This window comes from Clarias gariepinus, chromosome 25, assembly GCF_024256425.1.
Source record: "Clarias gariepinus isolate MV-2021 ecotype Netherlands chromosome 25, CGAR_prim_01v2, whole genome shotgun sequence".
Classification (NCBI taxonomy): Eukaryota; Metazoa; Chordata; class Actinopteri; order Siluriformes; family Clariidae; genus Clarias; species Clarias gariepinus.
Window position 1 is genome coordinate 9,994,296 of NC_071124.1, and position 15,959 is coordinate 10,010,254.

Genomic DNA, 15,959 nt, shown 5'->3' on the forward strand with positions numbered 1-15,959 from the left:
GCAGTGTATAATGTAAAACAGTAAATGAGTGGGCTTTTTTCACTTTACTTATTTTTTAATCTACAAATCTGGTTCAGCTGGAGATGTACCAGATGTACAGTACATGTTTTTGACTTAAGTTCACGAAAAATAATATCCCTTTTGATTTCTTTTACCATTTAATCATCCAAAAGTTATTTAATTATCTTAAATTTTACATATATCTTTTGTTTGGACAACACTCCTGTCATTATTTAAATTTATTTATTAATTTCTGTCTTTACTCTTTTTAACACTGAATGTAATTTTAAAAATAGGTTCATCTATCCAACATTACATATTGCAATTCTTGACCCTAAATGCTAGGTTTTAAATTACTGATGAATTATGTTATAATATTTTAATACTATAAGATATAATATTGGTATACTTCTTTTCCTGTTACTGAATACAAAACATTGAAAGATAGTTTCTATGCAAAATCATGGTTGTTATTTAAGTAGTTGGGGTCCTATGCCACTTCATAACTTTCTCAATTTATAATAATAAACATATGTTAAAATTAGGTCCATCAAAAGCACATATGAATAGTTATGTTCAGGGAACACACAATGGTCAGACTGCAGTGAGTAAATTTATTTTGTGATGCAGGACAGTGCAGGAAGGAGAACGAATTATCTCAGAGGAAGTCCAGAGCTTTACTCTTCATCAAATCCTTTCTGTATTAAAGACAAGAGGCAGGAAAAAATCCAGTCAGTTGCTAATATAGAGGAATATAATTAAATTAAGCAGTTTATCATGCCAAATGTTGCATATTATATAATCATATCACCATAGTGGAAATTGTATGGAACAACACCATAAACACACCTTAGACCCAGGTTCACGGCTCTTTGCACGCAGTTTGTTAACCTGGGACTCAGCAATGTCAGCCCTCTCCGCGGCTTCATCCAGCTCATGCTGAAGTTTGCGGAATTTCCCAAGATGAACATTGGCCTGCTCTTCCTACAATACAAAGTGTACACAACAAATTAATTGCATGGTACCATTCTTGTTAGATAATTTCCACCTGCCATTTTACTTACAGCATCTTCAGCAGCTCGCTTGTAAGCCTTAACCTTAAGTTGTAGCTTGTCCACCAGATCTTGAAGACGGGCTATGTTCTTCCGGTCCTCTTCAGACTACAGGTCATCAGATGAAAATAAAGCAGTTTTTTTTATCTGTTACATGTTGGCATGTTCTTAGGTATTATTAGGTAAGAAAATAACATTTCTAATCAAACCTGGTAGGTAACTTCTTTAATGCGACGTTCATATTTGCGAATTCCCTTCACAGATTCACTGCTTCTTTTCTGCTCTGCTTCAAGTTCATTCTCCAGGTCTTTCACCTAAATAAATTTTGTTAAGATCATACACATAGATTAGAACATATATCTTTTGTTTGGACGATTGTGCGAGAACGTAGCACAATGTTTTGCTCATATATGCTATAACATTACTGTATAGGTTGTGGACAAAATAACACATGAAAAGGATCTCAACTTGTGATGACTAAACAACAAACAGAGCAGCAAAAACAACCAAGATAAAATACATTATCATAAAACAACTACTTAGGTTTTCAGTTTCCCTTGTGCCCCTGTGGTGGTTCTGGACGCTCAGGGTACGACTCCATCTTTGGAGGTGTGGTGTCTGGCACCACAGTTAATGGATGGATAGGTGCTGTGGTTTGCAGTGTGGGGCCTCAATGAAATCGCTCATTTGAATATCTAAATATTGGAGGTTTTTCTTTATTGCACCATTCTGTATAAACTCTATCAGAAAATCAGCAGTTTTCCCCATTCGGATGGCTGAAATGAAAATACTCAAGGCTGCTGGGCCCTATCCATATGATTACACATATAATTGGCAAAGTAGGTGCACAGGTGTTACTAAATGATTGATTGTTATGTATAAAATTGATTCTAGTTCTTTAAATACTTTATAACCATGCTTATTGTGATGGTTCCCAATATTATTTATAATTTGTGAAGTGAAGTACAAGGCTGTACTCACCCTGGCCTCCAACTTCTGCATCTGTTTCTTGCCACCTTTCATGGCAATTTGCTCTGCTTCATTTAAGCGTTGCTGGAGGTCCTTAATGGTTTGTTCCATGTTCTTTTTCATCCTCTCCAGATGGGCGCTAGTATCCTGCTCTTTCTTCAGTTCCTCTGCCATCATGGCGGCATCAGTGATGGCTTTTTTTGCTTTTTCCTCAGCATTCCTGCATTCTTGTAATGAATCCTCCACTTCACTTTGAAGCTGGGATATGTCAGCTTCTTGTTTTTTCTTTTGGTTCAGGAGGCTAGTGTTCTATGAATTAAATAGTCAGTAATATGGCTGATGCTGATTTCAAAAACCAATTAGAAAAAGCAATAAGATATGCTAGAAAGAAGTAACACTCACCTGTGAGTGCAGAAGCTGAACTCTTTCATTGACATCTAGTAGTTCCTGTTCTGCAAGCTTGCGTCCTCTCTCGGTTTGCTCTAACAGGCTACGGAGCTCCTCAATTTCTGCCTGAAGCAGAACGTTACGTCTCTCTACAATGGCAATATTCTCCTTCAGGTCATCATTGCCATGGGCAAAATCATCCAACTGGATTTGGCAGTCCTTAAAAAAAGAAGAAGATTTTAGATATTTCTTACAGTACATTTACTGTAAATATAATACATAGTATATTTATCATTACTAAAATACTGTACTTCTTACCTTGAGGTTAGATTGAGTTATTTTGAGTTGCTTTTGAGCCTCCGCAGCCTGTCTATTGGCTTGACTTAGTTGGATCTCCATCTCATTAAGATCCCCCTCCATTTTCTTCTTTACTCTAAGAGCTTCATTCCTGCTTCGAGTCTCTGCCTCCAAAGAACTTTGCAGGGTGTCAATTGTCCTCTGCAAATTTCTCTTCGTCTGCTCCATTTCCTCATCCTTTTCAGCCAATTTACGTTCATTTTCAGACTTTATCTGGTTAAGTTCCAGTTGACTTCTTAGTATTTTACCCTCTTCATGCTCTAAGGAGCCCTGGAAAAAAAGAATAGTCATTAATTGTCATCATGATGCCACCTTATACTCCACAGTCGAATACCATTTCATTGCTTTACCTCTGCCTCCTCCAGTGCAGATTGGATTTCTGTTTTTTCTTGCTCTAGCTGTTTACGGGCCTTCTCTAATTCATGGATTGTTTTTCCACCTTCACCCAGTTGTTCAGTTAAATCAGTTATCTCCTCTAGAAATGCAAGATTGTCATTAAAAAGTGCCTGGGTTGTATATTAAACACTAGAAAAAATATTAATATTTAATCATATATGCACCTTGGAGGATCTTATTCTCTCTCTTCAGAGTCTCCAAGTGATCTAAAGATTCCTCGTATGAATTCTTTAACTTGAAGAGCTCGGTACTCAGAGATCGGGCTTCCTTCTGGGAGCTTTCAAGCTCACACTGAGACTCCTCATATTTCTGCTTCCACTCAGCAAGGACCTTAAATGTATATGTACATACTGTATAGTCAATTGCCTTTTAAATCACATAATTTAGAAAATATCAAGGAATATACCAAGAAGTGATTAATTATCTAAGCCCATGTTTATTAGAGATACCTTATCAAAATTCCTTTGTTTCTTGTCCAAGGTTGCAGCAGCTGCATTTGACCGCTCCATATCAACCATGAGGTCTTCAATTTCATTCTGAAGTCTGTGTTTGGTCTTCTCAAGAGAGGAACATTTAGCATTAACCGCTTCGACAGCCTCTTCTGCATCTTGCAAACGCTGAGCAAGTTTCTTTCTGTATAAACAAAATTGTGTTGATGCTGTTTATATTTTATGAAATTTAAAATTGGTTGAAATGTTTAGAAATTGGTTTGGAAATCTTATATTTAGCTTGTAAGAAATACTAAATACATTTTCAAGATATTTGTACTTCTTTTTTTTATTTCTTTATTTACTTATTTTCATAGTGTGGCTCAAAATGTCACCATATTTACTGTTCCTGTTGGAACACTAGCCAGTTAAATAGGCTTTGTGACTTAAATAATTCTTTGATACTCATGTAGATCCTAAATCAAGGTCGACTAGGCCTGTTCAGCATTTTTATACATCTCTCATAACTAACTATCGTTTGGAGCACCTGTCTAGAATCATGTATGCTTGTTTTTTCTTTCTACTTATTCATTTTCTTAATTTGTCATTAATCTTATCATCTGTAGATACTGTTTTTTTTTGTATCTACAGATGATACAAAGGACTGTATCCGAAAGCAATATAAACCTTTAGGCTGTTCACAGATTTAGTATAATATTAGTATAGATATGCATTTATTAATGTCTAATATTGTTAATTTAATGCCTAAAGATTAATCAAACATGTAACTTTTATTATTTACTATTATTTTATGCCTTACTTGGCCTCTTCAAGTTCTTCTGTCCTCTGGATGGCATCAGTTTCATACTTGGTTCTCCACTGAGCAACCTCAGCATTAGCTTTAGTGAGACTGCGTTGCAACTCTGCTTTTGCCTCCTGCTCCTCTTCATACTGTTCTCTCAGTAGATCTGAATCATGACGAGCAGACTGTACTGCATGGGCAAGGGCATTCTTGGCCTGAGAAAAGAGGTAAAAGTTCAGGCCGCTGTTGGTTAATATTTTTAAAACAAGGACATCAACGCTCTGATTCTCTTCTCATTCACCCTTTGTGACTAGATTTAAATATGACATATATTATATTGTTATAAATTGTTACAGCAGTAATTATTATTTAAATGGCCTGATAAAAATCATTGTCATTGTAAAGCTCAGTACACATAGCTTTATTTAAATTAATTCATTTTAAATATTTAAGGGTGAAACATTTTGCCCTATGTAAGTTCCCAGTTCAGGCTATGGTTACATGGAATGTAAATAAAATGTGAAACACTTTACCTTAACCTCTTCTTCAAGCTGCCGTTTTAGATCATCAAGCTGTTGAGAGTAAGACTGTTTTCCCCTTGTAAGCTGAAAGATTAATGACTCCTTTTCTTCCACCTGTCTTGAAAGCTCATCTGTGGTATTCATAACATAGTATTATTATTCATATTACATTCACTTCTTCATATTCTTCATATAAAATTAAATTAAGTTAAATTAAAGTGCCTAAAGATACAATTAAAAAATATTTGTTTGCGTAAGAACATCAACAGCAACCTCATTTCGCCTCTCGTCTGTTCCAACCTCTTAGAACTCAGCCTGTTCATCTATCATAATCTGTTTCATGCCTTAAGTTAGCCTAGATGTTTTTTTTTTTAATGCATGAATGAGTCTCAGGTCACTGTGTGGTTTAACTACCAAAAAACATTACTTTTAAACTGGTCAGGTTAGATAGATAATGTTATTTGTTTGTTTGTTTGTTTATGTGGTATATTACACGTGGCATTCTCAGCATACCGTTTTCAGTCTGAAGTTTTGCCTTCTGAGTTACAAAATCATTGAGGGATCTTTGATTTTCCTCGCACTTGGCTCGAGATTCATTCAGCTGATCCTCCAAAGTTCTGCTCAATTTCTCCAAGTTAGTCTACAAATGACACACGTCAGCAGCCATTATGATACAGTACATATCAATTATATCTCTACAGCTCTACATCTCTACCATCCATATGGAGAAGGGTAAAAAAAATACAGTATCACAAAATCACTGATTTCTGATATTCCAGCTGATTTCTGACATCCTTACAAATATCCTGTAACAATAAACTATGAAATTTGCCAGAACACTTTACCCGGAACTACTGTACCAATCAATCTACTTGATCACTCTGGTCCTAAAACATGGATAAGGCAGAAGATCACTAGAACTCTTAAACTTATTTTTATGTTGGAGGAATATGGAAATTTCAACAGTTACAAAAAAGTTGGGTTGTGTAAAGGTTCATATAATGTAAGTTTATTTATAGGCACAAGCAATGCTTAGGGCAATAAAACCAAAAACTAGAACAGGGTGTTAATCAGAATGCATTATCTAAGATCTAAGAATGTGTAATTAGGAACAGTACATATTAAATTAATTGTTTAAAAAAAAATCTTAAGAACTTACTTTAGACTTGACAATCTGTTCCATGCTGGAAACCACATCATCCAGCTCCAGTTTCAGCTCACTCTTCTCTTTTTCTAATTTTTGTTTGATCCTCTGCAGGTTATCTATCTGCTCACCTAGTTCAGCCACACTATCAGCTTGTTTCTTTCTCAGTGTGGCAGCTGTGGACTCATGGTGCAGAGTCGCCTCTTCAAGGTCTCTGCGCAGCTTCTGAAATTCTGCCTCCCTTTTTTTGTTCATTTCAATCTGAGCCGCAGTAGCTCCTCCAGCCTCTTCAAGTCTCTCACTTATTTCCTCCAGTTCTCTCACTAAATCTGCCCTCTGTTTTTCCACCTTGGCCCTGGCAGCTCTTTCAGCTTCAAGTTCTTCCTCCAGTTCTTCTACTCGAGCCTAAAGTAAACAGAACTCTTAAGCATTGTTTTACATGTTATCGTTAGACACTTAATCTATAAGATATAATATATAATACCTGCAACTCCTTAATTTTCTTCTGCAGTTGCACAATGATGACTTGCTCATCTTCAATTTTACTAGTTAGTTGGCTGATTTCAAAATCTTTCCTACAAAAAAAAAAAGTTAGTGTCATACATTTAATATGTATTAGTTAATATGCTTTTTTATTCCTACTTCTTAAGGCGTTCCTCTAGTTGTTGTTTGTCATTTTCCAGGTCCATAATGCTTTCTTGAGTCAACTTTAAGTCACCCTCCAGCTTTCTCTTTGCCCTTTCAAGATCCATACGAATCTTCTTTTCTTGCTCTAGAGATCCCTCTAACTGATAAAAAAAAGGACATTAAAATGATGTTCAGACAAGTATTTGTTTTCTAACTTTATTATAATTTCACTTACATCATCAACTTGCTGCTCTAGCTTGACTTTGATTTTGGTGAGGCAGTTGACTTTGTCCTCCTCACTCTGCAGGTCATCCAGGGCTTGCTGATGAGCCTCTTGCAGGGCTTTCTTCTCCTTAGTTAACTTGGCTATGATTTCATCCAGAGCTGCCATTTCCTCAGTCAAATTCTTCACCTATGATATTGCATTTTTTGAGAAAATCAACTTAACATTTTATTCACATTGTCACACTGTATATAAAACATCATGTATGAGACACAAAAACCTTATTCTCTGTGGCATGCTTCTCCTTTTCCACTTTAGCCAAAGTCAACTCAAGATCATCAATGTCTTTCTTGAGTTCAGAGCACTCATCTTCCAGCTTTCTTTTTTTTGATGTTAGCTCGGCATTCATCTCTTCTTCATCCTCCAGTCTTTCGTTGAGCTCTTTGACTTTGGCTTCCATCTGGATCTTATTCTTAATTAACCCTTCACACCTTTCTTCAGCATCACACAGATTGTCTTGTTCCTGTATACATGACAGCGATAGAATATATTACTATTTATATATATTTTTAATACTTAATGTTTAATCATTTTAAAGTACATTTTATACTGTACATACCGCTTGCACTTGAAGCTGTAGATCATTCTTCTCTTGTAGAAGTGAAACCATTTTCTCCTCAAGCTCTTTTCTCCGAGCTTCAGACTTGGCATAAGCCTCCTTAAGTTTTAGGAATTCCTCTTTCATGTTGGCCATCTCCTTCTCTGCTTCAGCAGATCTTAATAATGGTTTGATCTTGAAATAGAGCTTCATCCATGGCCAGTTTTTGACACTCATGAATGCACGCACATTCCACTGTATAACAAGCAAGGCATCCCTTTTGGATTTAAAGAAAAAAATAATCAGAGGAAATGGTTACATTTTAAATTAAACATATAATTAATTAATGTATAAATAAATAATTAAAAACAGGGGAAAAAAAGTCATACCTGCGTTCTACCATCTTCTGGTACTCAATTCTTGAGAGAAGCCCACGAGACCTGGCTTGGATTCCTGTTAATATTTTAGATAACCGTTCATCTCTCATTTCCTCCAATTGACCTAACAGACCAGCTTTAAAAAACACCTGAAAAATATAGTTAATCATTTAAAAAATGTATTTTTCATTAAGAACTTTTAAAAGAAAATCTAAAGAACACAACCTTTTACCTTAGTGTGCCCAAATCTGTACTGTTGGCAATCTATTTCAAGTGAAGCCAACAGTTTTTCAGCCCCCTTCTTGCTGTCAATAAACTGTCCCTCTGGGATTGCAGAAGGATTAAGGATACGGTATCTGTAGAATTACATATGAAATGCTCATAAATGGTACTTGTGAAAGTTTGTTATATAATAATTTTACCATGAGTCTGCTAATTAGGTTACAGTGTAGTACCTCTGTTTGAAATCACCATAAAGGATTCTGTTAGGGAAACCCTTTCTGCAGATCCTGATACCTTCTAGCACACCGTTGCAGCGAAGCTGGTGCATAACAAGAGGGTTGTCCATTGCACCAGGAGTCTTGGTCTCATTAGGAATGATGCAGCGTACAAAGTGGGGATGAGTTGAGCGCAGGTTTGTCATGAGCTTATTAAGATTCTCCTGAAAATCAGTAATATTAATGTATTTAATATTCATGTAATTAATGGATCATACAACTAAACAGAAGAGGTCATGGTACCCTGGACTTATTCTGTGTTCACATACCCTGTGAAGTGCAGACACTGTCTGGAACGATGATCCTTTTTTCTTTTTTTCTTTCTTTTCCTTCACCCCAGACTCAGACACTGAAAAATAGTATCATCATGTATTACCTTAAACTTTAAGGTTTGGCTTTAAGGCTTAAAGCCAATCCAATCCCAATTAAAAATCTGAGTACACCATTACTACACAAGATTATTGATAGAATACATCAATACAGCACCTATGAACAAGAGTAGTTGTAGATTAGTGACTACATCTACTTGAACAAAATTTGATGAGGTGGGCATATTGTTTCATCTGGCAAGACCAGCAAAACTCAATAAAGATCACTTCTATAAATATATATATAGAAAATATCAGCATGCATTTACAATACAAGTACACACAAGATATCCAGGTTATTCTCACAACCCCTGTCAGAGCAAAGTAGAACCAGTTTTGCTTACCCGAATCTGCCCCAGCATAGTTTGCGAACAAGGTACCCAGCAGTTTAAGTGAGGATTTTTGGTAGAGTGCTACTACAGTTTCATTTAGTGGATCCTTGTTCTTTATGAGCCAATTGTTGATGTTGTAGTCCACAGTGCCAGCATAGTGAACAAGGGCAAAGTGAGCCTCAGGCTTTCCCCTTACAATCCTTGGTTTTTGGAAATTACTTGACTTTCCCAAGTGATTGTCAAAAAGTTTTGCCTTAAAGGTGGTATCTGTGGCTTTGGGAAACATGCATTCCTCTTCAAGGATAGACATGATCCCCATGGGCTAAAACATAAAAAAAGTTAATTGATTACATTACCAGGAAGTATTCGCTATTATATCTCTACACATAACCAAAGCTCAAACAGAAAACATTTTGCTTCTCTGTTAATTCATTTATTATTTATTGCACTAAATGGTTGTACCACTTTCTTATTCATTAGTGACTCACCTTCTCAATTAAATCAATGCAGGCTTGCAAGTCCATGCCGAAGTCAATGAATTCCCATTCTATGCCTTCTTTCTTGTATTCTTCTTGTTCCAGAACAAACATGTGATGGTTGAAAAACTGTTGCAATTTCTCATTTGTAAAATTAATGCAGAGTTGCTCAAAGGTGTTAAACTGCAAACACATAAATGGAAGAGTGTATCGATTAAGCGTATTCATGTTTTTTCATAAACGTCTTTGTCAGTGTCATAAAAATTCCTACTGAATCTGATGTCTAAAAACCATTATAGCACTTAAAGGCCATATTGCAGAAGGAATGTCCAAAATCAAACCAGCTTTCATATGCTTTAGCTCAATCTTCTTAGGAAATTTCATATTGTATCATATAATTTCATGCATTCAACCAGGCATCAAAATGCATTTAACTTGAAATAAAAGATCTAATAATTTCAACAAATTACAAGTACAAGTGATAATAAAATATTTTAGGAACAAAATGTTCAGTATGTTTTTTTTTTGCCCAATGCAAAACTAAGTTAAAAGAGGGTTGTAATTAAGGTAACATGTTTTATACATAAAATGTTTGCCAATATTGTCATTTTATTTCTTTTTAAATATTAAACATTAAATAACACAAAACATTACTCCTTATAAATGTTTTTTAAATGTATGTTTTTGTGTATTCATGCACTCACATCAAAAATCTCAAAACCAGCAATGTCCAGTACACCAATGAAATACTGCCGTGGCTGCCTTGTTTCCAAAGACTGGTTGATTCTAACCACCATCCAGAGGAACATTTTCTCATACACTGCTTTGGACAGAGCACCAACAGCATAGTTCACCTGTAAGAACCAGCATAAGAGGTTAAAAAAAAAAAAAGATGGAATCAGTTCATACTTCAAATTATTGTTCTGATATGTATTTTTGAAGGTTTACTTACCTGTTGGACATTTTGTCCTTTGGTCACCCACTCATTGCCTACTTTAACTCTTGGGTGACATAGACCTTTTATGAGGTCAGCAGAGTTCAGGCCCATGAGATAAGCAACTTTGTCTGCATCTAAAAATAAATTAAGATTTCTGTATTCAACTGTAATCAAACATTAATGATTTACTTGTGGAACATGCCTTATACATACCCTCAGTTCCATCAGCCTCTGCCTGCTCTTCACGTTGCTTTTGCTTAAATTTCATGTTACCATGGTGCATGATGGCTCCAGTAAGCTTGTACACTGAGTTTTTCTCCTCTTGTGTAAAGCCAAGTACATCAAAAGCATTCTGTAAATGAAGCAATAACATAAAATCCAAAGTACACACACATTAGCATAAGAGAATATAATCCTTTAAACAAATGTCACAGGGCATAAAAAATTGATTATATACCAAAGAGCATGGCTACACTAATAAATGTTGTCTAGTTTTAAAATATACACATCAATTCACACTTTTGACTTATTCAGATTTTTTTTATGTTAATGTATAAATGCCGTCTTAGTTTGTATGTTCTCCCTGTGCTTGGTGGGTTTCCTCCGGGTACTCCACTTTCCTCCCACAGTCCAAAGATATGCAGGTTAGACTAATTGGCTTTTCCAAATTGACCATAGTGTGTGTGTGTGTGTGTGTGTGTGTGTGTGTGCCCATTGCGATGGATTGGATTGGATTGGATTTGTCCCACTGGCTGGAATACTATATAATAATATAAAAAGGTAACGTAATAGGTATATTCATCATGATGAGCTAATCTAAGCTGGTCTAGATATATGACCAGTGCTCCTAATTATTTATTGTAATGAACTGAACAGTATTTTTATATATTTATCAAATAAAGGGACTAAGGCGGATCATAACAAACAGTCAAAGGGAAATGCAGATCAATTGCATTAAACTTGACCTCAACTGAATATAAGGACTTACATCAGTTGCCATTAACTCTTCAGCATCATCAATGGACATGACTGTGGTTTCTCCCTGAGAGATGAACGCATAGTCATATGGGTTTGCTGTCACCAGTAACATCTCTGTAGAAAGAATAATATTATGCCATTTTGTCAATATCTTTAATGACTTTTAATTGTGTTTTTTTTTTTTTTTGCTTCATGCATTTAATTGATTTATTGTACTAACCAAGTATTTCTGGTTTCTTGTTTGACAAGATTTGATAAAATATGTGATAATCTCTTTCTGCCTTGAGCTGAAAGGTAACACGAGATTTCTCCAAGAGATCTTAGTAAAGAAGAGAGTAGCATAAGTGCTATGGTAAATATGTAAAAAAAATGAAATGTAAAATGGACTTTTCAGGCAATATGCAATAAAATTGAACAAATTGCTGTCTGTGTAATATTGGAGCAACTGATTAGAGACATTAGTGAATTTGCAATGATAACAATTAAAAACTATTTGAAAAGAGATGGGAAATAACACACATGTTTCAATGTCAGCTGATGCCAGCTTCCCTCTGGTATCAAAATGAATTCTGATAAATTTTCCCTTAAAAAAAAAAACAGAAAAAAAAAAACATTAAAACATTTTACACAAAAAAGAAAATGTTGGTGTTATATTAAAAGTAGAATGATAAACAACATTTATCTTACAAATCTTGAGGAATTATCATTTCTAATAGTCTTGGCATTGCCAAAAGCCTCCAGTGCAGGGTTAGCCTGGATGATTTGATCTTCCAATGTTCCCTGTAAAAAAAAAAAAAATTCCAAGTATTACATTCCTAGTATTATATATATATATATATATATATATATATATATATATATATATATATATATATATATATATATATATATATATATTTTTTTTTTTTTTTTTTAATATATATATATATATTTATTTATATTATAGGGTATATATATATAAATGGGAACCTTGTTTTGACCAGATGTTTCCTTCTTTGTCCCACTGGCTGCAATACTAGCGAAGTACTGAATGACTCTTTTTGTGTTTACAGTTTTCCCAGCACCGGATTCTCCACTACATATATAAAATTGGTTGCAAGGTGAAAAGGAAGGTATGTAAATAATGTTTTAATATTTCTTAATGGATCTGAATGTCTACATAAGTAATAAAGCACACACAATTTGGCTGCAGGCACAAAGAAACTTTACGAATATATTAAATATTCATACTTGTGGGATAGACATTCAGAGGTATTAACTGTCTAAACAATCAGCCTAAGAAAGCACACCTTGCCAACAAGACCTAAATATTATGTACTCTTCCACCAAAGATGTCTTGTAAGTTTTTAACATATCTAAATACAGTGGGTACGGAAAGTATTCAGACCCCCTTAAATTTTTCACTCTTGGTTATATTGTAGCCATTTGCTAAAATCATTTAAGTAAATTTTTTCCCTTATTAATGTACACACAGCACCCTATATTGACAGAAAAGACATTTTCGCAGATTTATTAAAAAGGAAAAACTGAAATATCACATTGGCCTATCTACAGAAAATAACAGAGAGCACCATTTTAATACTTTAAAACAAGAAATCCACTTTAATATTTAGTCCCAGCTGTGAGTTTCTATAATTGACAACTATTGGTACAGTATAAGCATAAAATCACGGTAAATAGAATATAAATAATTTCCTTATAAAAGACTTAAAAAATATATGTGAGCTTTAGCACTCAGTATGTTACAAAACTATGCCTTTATAAATAACTTACGTGATCAGGAGTGACTGGTTTTCACGGTCTATGTAAAAAACAAACAAACAACAGAATTATCTATTATACACTACAAAACACCTTAATATAATATTTATGAGATTTAATTTCCAGGCAATTAATAGTAGATTTTTTTAAGAGTAAAGAAATTTTCATCGATCTAAAATTTAGACAGCATTTTTTTGTCCCAACTCTCCCCCAAGTATGATGTAACCATAATATAGCCATATAAGGTATGACATCTTAAAGGACATGCTAAACTACACAGTTCATAACTTAAATGTAGTACAGTTTGTTAAGACATGAACTAAGTAGTTGTTATAATGTAAATTAAAATTACTTAAATTATAATAATTATAATATAACTGTAGCTTTTTTATCAGTTACCTGCCAGCATGTACTGGTATGCATTATCAGAAATGGAGAAAATGTGGGGAGGTGCTTCACTCCTCTTCTTGCCCCTATAAGCTATAACCACTTCCTGATTATAGACTGGCAGCCACTTGTAGGGGTTGACAGTAACACAGAACAGCCCTGAATAGGTCTTTGAGAGAAAAATATGCTTTTTGTTAATTATTGTCCAACAATTAAAAAAAAATTGAATACCTTGATGTACTCACATAGATCATCCATGCAGCATAACGCTCTTTGAGATTATACAGCACAGCTGGCTCATGCAGGAAAGTCAGCATGGCCATGTCTTCAATTTTGTCAAACTTTGGTGGATTCTGTTGCAGAATCTGGCTGTCCTTGAAAGTTGCTGTCTAAAAATATGATGTTTAGGATATTAATTTAATTATTTATGCACATAAAGAAACATAATATGCATGTAAATATTACATAGCTATCTTGGAAATCCCTTAAACTGGAAATCTTGTAGAAACAGTTTTCATTTATAATAATAATAATAATTATTATTATATTTATTATTATTTTTTTATCTTGAATGACTTATTTAAGATTTTAATATCAAACAATGATTAAACAATCTTACAGGACATGTTTATTTTATACACTGCCAAATAACGTAAAATAATAAAAAGTAATATTGGAAGTATTTTAATTTATAGATTATTTTTATTTAATATTTAAATAATTGCAATTAATTTGAATACATTTAATATGTATTTAACCATATAACAATCTAAAACATAAAATTTTTTTAAACTGACCTTCCCTGATTCGGTTTCGACAGTCACTTTATCTCCTTCACGACTGGTAATTGTGGCTTTAACAAACTCTTCCACAGGATCAGGAACAAAACATTGTTTCTTCATGTCAAAGACACGAGTCTGTGCCTCTAAACGCTCCTTATCAGACTTTCGCAAGTAAGAGGCTGCTACCCCGAACACTGACATCTCAGCATCCCCCATACTTGTCCTAAAATAATGTGAAATTTGTAACAGTGATTAAAGCATCATTAAACATATTGCAAACCTATTTCATTGACCATTGCGAATGCATCTGCACTGCAGGTTTCTTTCAGGCAGAAATGTACTTACTGATTTGTGCCTTACGGGATATGAAAAATGATGAAAGTTCCAGTGCTTTGGTCGTAAACCTAAATTCAAGAAAAACAAAAAGAAAAGGTTAGTCCAAGCCACACTTACTGAATTAATACAGAGCTAAAAGCATTGTAAGAAGATGAGACAACTCACAATAGCAGGTGCAACAGCAGTACTTTTTTGCACTAAGAAATGGGCAAGGGCTGAGATCTAATTTATAGCCTCTACCACTCCAACAGTATGAGGTCACACGTCCTAGTACTCCCAAAGCATGCACACACACACATACACACACACACATTTAGACGCTTAGTACATAAGCTTTAAGTGTTTGGACTGACAGGCAGGAATTCTGGATGTCTGTTCTGTGCCACATTAACACTTGCCGTTGCTAATTTTATGACCCTAACCTTGTCACGTTTTTTCCTTATCATGTCTATTTCTGCATGTTACTAAATTAGACTTAGAATACTAGTTACTTTTTAAAAATTATTTTTCATGTAACTATTTTAAGGAATATTTCAGCAAAATACATTACACAATACAGTGCACAACATAAGAAGTGTCAAAGAAAGTCTGTACTCCATGGATTGAAAACCTTGAACAAAAAAATCCTAACAAACCATGAAACTATATTAAAATAGCTTTGCCAATTTACCCCAGATTTTATTTAAGAAAACAAATTTCTTTATTAGCCCTGAGATGGATTGGCACCCCATCCTAGGGTGTACCCTGCCTTGTGACTGAAGACTCCTGGGATAGGGTTCTTTTATTTTTTAAAAGAATACATCCTGACTGGGAGTCCGAATAAAGACCTATTAAAAATAAAAAGCACAATTAACTCAGAATTAACCGGTCATCTACCACAAGTCATGTTGAAGAATGATTAAAAGGAACCTGGTAGAACTAGTAGACTATTGTAGATTATGACAGTCCTAGTAGACTATATATTTGAATGACATAACACCAGAGGGAATCGTGGACATATTGCCTTAAGAGGAAATCTTAAATACAGCAACGACATGAGCTGTATGATTAAAAATCTACTGGCCCATTAGATAGAAAGTGGCACTTACATGGAGAACGTAAATTTTAAAAGGAAAGTTTTCTAGATTCACAGTGAGAGGTGAGGATGCTGATAAGAGATATTTTTATGGTTAATGTTATCCTAGTATTTTGCCTGAAAAGACTGAGGCTCTCTATTGTAATTTT

At 34.4% G+C, this 15,959-nt stretch overlaps 1 protein-coding gene across 1 annotated transcript; it reads right to left on the reverse strand.

Annotated features, from left to right (window-relative positions):
• Window positions 1–594: 594 nt before the first annotated feature.
• LOC128513001 (myosin-7-like) lies at window positions 595–14,939 on the reverse strand. The gene is made up of 39 exons (XM_053486579.1): window positions 14,901–14,939; window positions 14,745–14,803; window positions 14,415–14,622; window positions 13,863–14,006; window positions 13,630–13,786; window positions 13,243–13,270; window positions 12,439–12,544; window positions 12,157–12,249; window positions 11,989–12,052; window positions 11,690–11,788; window positions 11,480–11,583; window positions 10,705–10,843; window positions 10,507–10,625; window positions 10,259–10,408; window positions 9,567–9,737; window positions 9,091–9,400; window positions 8,648–8,727; window positions 8,337–8,542; window positions 8,114–8,237; window positions 7,894–8,030; window positions 7,526–7,781; window positions 7,187–7,429; window positions 6,919–7,095; window positions 6,699–6,844; window positions 6,541–6,631; window positions 6,072–6,461; window positions 5,426–5,552; window positions 4,925–5,043; window positions 4,410–4,606; window positions 3,611–3,794; window positions 3,326–3,491; window positions 3,116–3,240; window positions 2,727–3,035; window positions 2,424–2,627; window positions 2,034–2,330; window positions 1,262–1,366; window positions 1,065–1,160; window positions 850–984; window positions 595–698 (listed from the first exon to the last, which is right to left on the reverse strand). The coding sequence occupies exons 3-39, from the start codon at window positions 14,613–14,615 to the stop codon at window positions 678–680; spliced, it is 5,820 nt and encodes a 1,939-aa protein (XP_053342554.1). The 5' UTR covers window positions 14,616–14,622; window positions 14,745–14,803; window positions 14,901–14,939; the 3' UTR covers window positions 595–677.
• Between the last annotated feature and the right edge of the window lie 1,020 nt (window positions 14,940–15,959).

Excerpts from the sequence above, each read along its gene's own strand:
- LOC128513001 (XM_053486579.1), bottom strand. The coding sequence starts at position 14,615 with ATGGGGGATGCTGAGATGTCAGTGTTCGGGGTAGCAGCCTCTTACTTG. Across the intron at positions 13,787-13,862 it reads ATGCTGCATGGATGATCTAT|ACCTATTCAGGGCTGTTCTG; the intron begins GTGAGTACATCA and ends TTTCTCTCAAAG. Across the intron at positions 699-849 it reads GCCGTGAACCTGGGTCTAAG|AAAGGATTTGATGAAGAGTA; the intron begins GTGTGTTTATGG and ends TCTTTAATACAG.